The following is an 8,153-nucleotide window of genomic DNA, read 5'->3' as shown; positions in this document are numbered from 1 at the left end:
ATTTTGATTCTGTTGTGAGGAGGACTATTTAATCTTGCCATTATCCATCTCTCTGGCCTAATAAGATGGTAAATATATGTCAGCAGAAGTTCATCAACATCCAAATGTAAGTGGACATTTGTGAAAAATGTATGGTAACGGTTATTCAAACAATGTTTGTAAGAATAGTTAACAGAATAAGCAGGGTGAATGTTATTAGTTTCCTATTGCCGCACAACAAATTGTCCCAAAACGTAGTGGCTTAAAACAGCAAACATTTGTTATCTTATTTTCTGTGGGTCAGGAATCTGGGCATGCCTTAGCAGAGAGGCAATTAAGGTGCTGGCCAGGACTACCGTATCATCTAAAGACTTGACTAGGGCAAAGTCTGCTTTCAAGTTCACCCCCATGTTTGTCGACAGAATTCAGTTCTTCACGGCTGTTGAACTGTGGGCCTTACTTCCTCCAAGGCTGTTTGCCAGAAGCTGGTATCAGTTCCTTGCTACCTGGGCTTCTCTGTAGGGTGGTCCTCTGTGTGGGAGCTGACTACCTTTGGGGGAAGCAAGGATGAGTGTTGCAGTTGGAATCTAGTCTTTCTAAAACATAATCTCCAAAGTGATATCCCAGCACTTCTGTCTTAGTTTATTCTTTGAAAGCCAGTTAGTAAACCCACAAGAGGCAAGGGGATTATAAAAAACAAGGGCATGAACACCAGGAGGGGATCATTGGGAGCCATCCTGGAGGTTTGCCTACCACAGAGAGTGAAACTAACACTAACTTAATGCTGCCTAGCGTCACTTCATATTAGAGGACAGAACTGGGACTGATGAGGAAGAAAAAGCAGCTGGCACTCCAAGTTCAAAAACTAAGAATAGGGTCTTTCTCTTCCCAAAGTTTCAGAACATGTAATAGATGGGGTAAACAAGTATGTGGGATGGAAAGAACTAAGGACCACTAAAAGGAAAAACTTCAGACACCCACTACTATAGCAGAGTCAGCATTTAGTCTTAGGTCCAGCATTTTAAGGGCAACCAGGAATGAAAAGAACATTGACTTGGGAATCAGACTTCATCAGAATTCCAGCTTTCTTGTAACTACTGGTAGATTCACATTCTTAGGAAAGTCATTTAAGTTCTTTGGGGTTTATTTTCATTTCCTATACAATGGGGATGATAGTATGAAATATTACTACCTATATTTGTGAGGCAGGTATTTAGAGCCATGATAGTTACACAATACTAGATGGCAACGTAGTTCTACTGTGCCGCTATACTGAAAACTAAGGATGCAAAATCTTTGTTTTTTGAAACACATGGTGCTTTCTAACTACTTACAAATTTTATTTTATACGCTTTTGAAATGACTTTTCAGACTTAGACAAATATTTTAATGTTTCACTACCATGCATTATCTCAAAAGTATGAATGATATAAATTCATTTAATTCCAAGGGGTTCTTTCAATTTTTTTGTCCAACCCCTCTGAATCATTTTTAAACAGAGAATTGCCAATGCCCTATTTAGTTATGACTTAATTTTTTTTTTTTTACACTTATTTTTGAGAGACAGGGGTAGGGGGAGTGGGGCTCGAACTCACAAAACGTGAGACCATGACCTGAGCCGAAGTTGGAGGCTTAACCAACTGAGCCACCCAGGCGCCCCTAGTTATGACTTTCAATAGTATACTTCACTTAATTCAATATCAAAATAAATATTTTTTCAATATTTAGTCAATATAAAACATTGTTTGTGTTCTCTCTCTCTCTCTCTCTCTCTCTCTCTATTGGCTAACATATTAAGGTTTTGCAAACCTGCGCGGTCTTCCTTACAGCACATCACCTACGAAACTATTAGGACACATGCCTGCCGTATTTGGGACTGAAGCCTTGCTGCACATGCCTTTTAATAAATTATTTAAAAAAAAAAATTTTTTTTCCCCCTCCCTTCACAGAACATGCCTTAAAAAAATTATTTCCCGTTGTCTTTTTGCTCTACATTATGGTGACCGCCACAACTCGGTCTCCTAATGAACTTTAAGTTTTGCTTTGAATCCACGTATAATCTTAGGAAGACATCCAGACCACAGCAAGGCCCTGTACGCCCTTGGGCTAGGTGGCTAGAGCTTTTGCCGACGGGGGCGGAGCCTATGGTGACGTAGGCCGGGAAGCCGCGGGGCGGGGGGCGGGGCGGCGCGCTCCCGGAAGTGGCGCGTTACGTCGCTGTGCGTGCAGGCGGCTGCGTCGGGCTGCAGGAGAAGATGGCGGTCTCCACAGGTCGGTTCCCGGGCAGGGCTGCCTGCTTTCCCACTCCAACCCGGCTCTGCCCCTCCGCCTGCTGCTGGCGGCCGGGCACTGATCGTGTGGGAGAATCCAGAGTGCGCCTTCTCGGACACCGTGCTACCCGTGGAGCGAAGCCCGGGAGCTGGGAGGGTCCGGGCGGGTCGGGCGCCGGCGCCGAGGGCCCGGGGCGGCCGTCGGGGGTGGCGGGTCGTGCTTGCGCGTCGGCCGCGCGCCCGCGAGCTGGGGGCGGGGTGGCTCCGGCGCGGGCGCACACGCAGGGGCTAGCGGGTGCGGGTCAGATCGCTGAGCGGAGGGCAGTGTGGGAGGGAGGAGAGGAGGCCCAAGGTGGGCAGTGTCAACCTCGGGCACGGAAGGGTTTCGGGTAAGGGGCGTCCTGAATCGAGGGGGGTCCCGTTCTGTTGGACTTGCCTTTATATGGGTGGAGGAGGAGAGGACTAAGAAGAGGACTGTTGCTGTTTGTAATAAGGGAGAAATGATGATCATTCTTACCTGGCTGAATACGTGTTGTTATTTTTATTCATTTAAGGGCAAAAGTGTAGTGCAAGAAAAATAAAACCATAGAGCAAGAAAACGCCAATTTAAGAAGTGGTTTGTTTCTTAGACTGTTCAACCTCTCTCGTACTGAGTACAGTGTTTGGTTTCCAACGAGCACAGACTTTGAAGTTAAATATTAATACTGAAATTTTCGAAACTTGACCATTTTACAATATGTTAAAATGAAAATGTTAAGTTTTACTACTTAACGTCTGATCTTTCATTTCTCCTAATTATAATTGAAACCAGGCTACAGAACAGTGTGATTTAATATTTCATGCCATCATTGCATAATGAAACAAAATTTTAAATGTATATGTGCTAAAAAGTGGAAGGTTGCAGTATATGTCATTGGAATTTGTAAGGTTATACCTTGGGATACGTTCAGTATACATTTTAATGGAAAGTTATGTCTTTTAAGTCTAATCTTTAATGTGTACAGGTGTCATAGGTGATAGGATCTTGACCAGTTTTAGTGTTGGGGAGTATTTCCGCATACTTGAGGTATTAGCGAACTAGTAAAAACAAGGATTATTTTAAAAATGAGATTTTAGTGTTACAACTTTATTGTACTTGCTGTCGGAAATCCAGCGTGCTTGCGAATGGGGCCATATCCCTCTTGTTGTGCTTGGTACTCTGGGTTCTTGAAAATTTAGTAATAAAATGGTACATTTTAATTTGATAGTTTTCATTTTGTGGATTGCATTGTTTATTTAAACATGTTTCCCCCCCCCCCCCAACGTTATACACATGAGAGTGTGGAAATATTTTGAAAAGAACAAATATTAGTTATTAGTAGTGGCAGATACTTTTCGTTATCCACTTTCAGTTATCTTTTAAAGAAGTCGAATATAAGTGATAAAGATGTTGCTGATTGTTGGCACATTTCCTTATACATTGGAAGCCTGTATTTTCTGGTTTATATTTCATCATCACAATTGTTGTATTTTCATCCTGTTTTCAGATTTATGAAATATGATACCTTAGCATAACTAATAAGGATGTATTTTAGGCATTTGAGGTTTTTTCAATGAAATTTATGTTGAAACTATTGCTAAAAACTTGTCTTGGTCAATTTCAGTATTCTGTTTATTCATTTTGTATGCCTTACATAATTCACAGTATTGTTGAACTGAGAGGAAGACGAGTGCAGAAGCAGCTTTGGACTTTTTAAATTATACTTTCTGTTAGCTATACTTTTGTATTCTTTGTGGGGAAATAGTACCTGTATATTTGTGAAATAAATATAATATAGCTTAAAATTTAAAATGAGATGAGCTAGGTCATGTAATAATGTACATGTTTTGGGGTGCTTGGCTGGCTCATTCTGAGGAGCATGGAATTCTTGATCTAGGGGTTGTGGGTTCGAGCCCAATTTTGGGCATAGAGATTATAAGAAAAAAATAAACTTTGAAAAAAAATCATTAAAAAATAATATACATGTTTTTTATTTAAGACAAAATAATCTTGATAAAAATAGTTATTTGCTGGGCTAAAAAGAAGAGATACCTGACAAATATTTTTGATCCTTATTAAGGCATTATATTTTAATGTACATTATCTAAGCCATATACTTTTATCCTTCCTCTTACTAGAAGAAAAATTGGGGAGAAAAAATTCCAGCTAGCCTGAGATTTTTAAGCTGAAACATACTTTGCCATACCATTTGATCCTCTTTTATTTAAGAGGGGAGGGCGCAGAGGGAAAGAGAGAGATTCTTTCTTTTTAAGTTTTATTAAAAAATATTTTTTTTAAAGTTTATTTATTTATGAGAGATGGAGACAGCATGAGTGGGGGAGGGACAGAGAGAGAGGGAGATACAGAATCCTAAGGAGGCTCCAGGCTCTGAGCTGTCAGCACAGCTGACATGAGATCATGGCCTGAGCTGAAGTTGGACGCTTAACCGACTGAACCACCCAGGTGCCCTGGAAGAGAGAGAGAATCTTAAGCAGGCTCCATGCTCTGTGTAGAGCCCGATGGGGGCTCAATCCTGGGACCCTGGGATCATAACCTGAGCCAAAATCAAGAGTTGGACGCTCAACTGACTGATCCACCCAGCTGCCCTTGGTCTTCTTATTTTGCAGACGAGAAAAATGAAGGCTAAAATATTACAAGATTTTACACAGTTGGTTAGTGATGGATTCAAGGTTAACATTTGCGTTTTGTTTTTATTTTGTTCTCAGTCTTGTGTTCTTTCTGTTATGAGGAACTGTGCGTTTGAAATATTCCTCAATAATGAATCTTACTCCCTTTTAGGCTTGAGAGTGGCTTTCACACTTCTCTTTCTAGGAGAATCTTTGTTTCAGACTTAGATGTTTCTTGTGGATGGAAGTTGGGCTGTGGTGGAGACCCACTGGCTAGCTCCCCCATTTCCAAGAGGCAGAGTCACCTTTGGAGGTCAAGAGGATTTCATTGGACATGACTTAAGAACCACTACTTTAAGGAATAGAAATTTATTAGTACATTTAGTACCTTTGATTCAAAAATTTAATTAGATCCCACTACTAATAAAAGAGTTACTGTTAGATGAAAAAGTGCGTGCCACACGTTCTTAAAAAATAAATTTAAAATTTTAGGATAATTTTAATTTTGCAGTAAAGTTGTGAAGATAGTACAGAGAAGATTGTACATGGGAGTACCTGATGTTCATTTTCTGTCTCAGGATCCTATCCAGGATACATTGTTAAATGAAAATTTAAAATTTCTTATCACTTAAAGAAGTTGTGGTTTATATATACAATGGAATACCACTTGGTAACGAGAAAGAATGAAATCCTGCCATTTGCAACAACGTGGATGGAACCGGAGGGTATTATGTTAAGTGAAATAAGTCACAGAAAGATATTATATGTTTTCACTCATATGTGGAACTTGAGAAACTTAAGACCAATGGGAGAAGGGAAGGGGAAAAATAGTTTCAAACAGAGAGGGAGACAAACCCATAAGAAACTCTTAAATACAGAGAACTGAGGGTTGATGGGGGCGTGGGAGAGGGGGAAATGGGTGATGGGTGTTGAGGAGGGTACTTGTTGGGATGAGCACTGGGTGTTGTGTAAGTGATGAATCATGGGAATCTGTCCCCGAAACCAAGAGCACACTGTGTGTTAGCTAACTTGACAATAAATTATATTAAAAAGATAAATAAAAAATAAATTAAAAAAGGAAAAAAAATAAAATTTTTCATCACTTGAGTTACACTAGTGGGGTTCTAATCTCTGAAGGCAGATGATTGTAAAATATCTTTAAATAACGAGAGACTCAGAAAAGAATGGAATATTTTTGTCTTTGATAGTAGGTCTGTGTAAGCCATAAGGTTGAAAAACGAAACGATAAGTAAAACTTACTACCTTCTTCAGAAGTGGGCAGCATTGTGTATACTGGAACAAGAACTGGATTAGCAGTGCTTTAATTCCACTGCTGCCTCTGACAGATTAGGGTGGCATGCTAGGCATGCCACTGAATCTCTTAAACCTTGCTTTCCCCATCCCTTCTGTGAAAGGTTGGACCACATGATTTTGTTTTCCCTATCTTCAAGATGATGATATGTAGGCAGAACTTGGGAGGAGCATCAGAAGAGGTGTGCAGGGTGTGTAAATCATAACATAGAACCTGGGAACTGGACAGTATAAGAGCCAAATGGTAGTAGTCTAGTACATTTCCCTCTTGAGACTTTAATAACTGGCTTGATAGATTTTTCTGTGTCTGTTAGCAACCTGGATCCTCTTGATACATGTTTGCTTTTGACAATAGGATTAAATCGTACAGCCTTTGCTGTACGTGCGTTCATCCCTTTGCACAATATTGCAGGATGGTAAAAATGACCGTGGAGACTGAGACTGTTCAAAGCAATCTTACTAAGAAAAACTGTTAGTCCGTGACCTTTGAAAATGTTTGCTTAGGTATTAAAAACTCTTTGTGGTTATAAGTATTTAGGAAAATGAAAAAAAATAGTAAAACTAATATTTGTTCAGTACTGTAATTTAAAAACGAGACGTTAAGAATTGGAATGTTTTATTTGTAAAAAATTTGTCAAGAGTAGTTTGAACAATGCTTGACTTTTTCTTCTCATCGTACACTTACGATGTGGAGCAAGCATCTTTTCTGTGCTTTGCTAATTGTCATACTCCTCAGTTTGAATCACTTCCAGTATTTTATCCTTTGTGCTTTCGATGTTGGAAATAATCTCAGATTTCCTTAATTGTGAAGTTTTTCACTTCCTGTGGAACATTGCCATCCTTTTCTTGTAACTGCCTTCCTCATGTACATCCATAGGCCCCCATTCACACAGTTTGGGTGTTTGCTCATCTAGAGTCTTCCCAACACTTCCAGTTGCGTGTTTTTTTCTATAACTGCATTTACATTTGATTCACATTTCACGTCAGTGTTACCAGGTTTTTCTTTGCTGCACTTTGATCTTTGTTGGCTAATTTCTTTTTCTGGCTATTTTTATAGAATGTCACATGGGTTTACTACTGGCACACTACTATGAGCTTTGCTGTCTGTATGTGACTCACAAATGTGCAGTGACCCATCACCAACTGACTTTGAAAGATGTGAAGCGATTGGCCACTGGTTAGGATGCTCACCTATTATTTACATAGTGATTTGTGGACTGGGGAACTTGCAACAAAATTTGTACTTAATGTGATTACTCATGGTTAGGGGACTGTGCTAACTGAAGCTTCATCCGTGATGTTGGGGGACTGGTAGTATTTATTTATTTATTTATTTATTTATTTTTTAAAAAAAAATTTTTTTTTTTCAACGTTTATTTATTTTTGGGACAGAGAGAGACAGAGCATGAACGGGGGAGGGGCAGAGAGAGAGGGAGACACAGAATCGGAAACAGGCTCCAGGCTCTGAGCCATCAGCCCAGAGCCCGACGCGGGGCTGGAACTCACGGACCGTGAGATCGTGACCTGGCTGAAGTCGGAGGCTTAACCGACTGCGCCACCCAGGCGCCCCAGGACTGGTAGTATTTAAACCATGCTGACTGAAAGCCATACAAATGGAAACTATGAAAAGGAAAGATTATCCTTAGTGGAAACATCCACTTGACCGATTACTTGGGGAGCTGTTTGACACAAAACTTCAAAGTGGATATGTGAGGCTTGTAGACTAGAATAAATGGAATAAAGTTCAGTGTTCAAAAGTTTGTTTCAAGTGTATTTGACTTTTTTTGAAAAGCCTGTGTAGGTCTTTACATATGTTGAAGTAATAATTGGAATGGAGAGCACATTACTGATCATCTAGGCTTCACTTTATAGTTGAGCCGTGGAAATGTAGATAGGAAATGACTTTCTCAAGGTTACTTAGCTAGATGTTGAGTCCAGAGGTAGCTT

The 8,153-nt window shown here is 40.0% G+C and overlaps 1 protein-coding gene across 2 annotated transcripts in view; it reads left to right on the top strand.

Annotated features, from left to right (window-relative positions):
- The first annotated feature begins 2,155 nt into the window (after positions 1–2,155).
- The window catches only part of UBE2V2 (ubiquitin conjugating enzyme E2 V2), a 59,546-nt gene continuing 53,548 nt past the window's right edge, over positions 2,156–8,153 (top strand). Inside the window, exon 1 of one of the 2 annotated variants that reach the window (XM_045455374.1) lies at positions 2,156–2,250. In XM_045455374.1, coding sequence (XP_045311330.1) covers positions 2,235–2,250 — 16 coding nt within the window. In that variant the 5' untranslated portion in view covers positions 2,156–2,234. Of the gene's footprint in view, positions 2,251–2,616; positions 2,639–8,153 lie in introns of those variants that run through there. The other variant, XM_045455377.1, reaches the window with a different exon arrangement.

Source organism: Leopardus geoffroyi, chromosome C3, assembly GCF_018350155.1.
Source record: "Leopardus geoffroyi isolate Oge1 chromosome C3, O.geoffroyi_Oge1_pat1.0, whole genome shotgun sequence".
NCBI lineage: Eukaryota > Metazoa > Chordata > Mammalia > Carnivora > Felidae > Leopardus > Leopardus geoffroyi.
The sequence above is the reverse complement of the archived record's forward strand: the minus strand, read 5'-3'. Positions and strand labels throughout refer to the sequence as shown.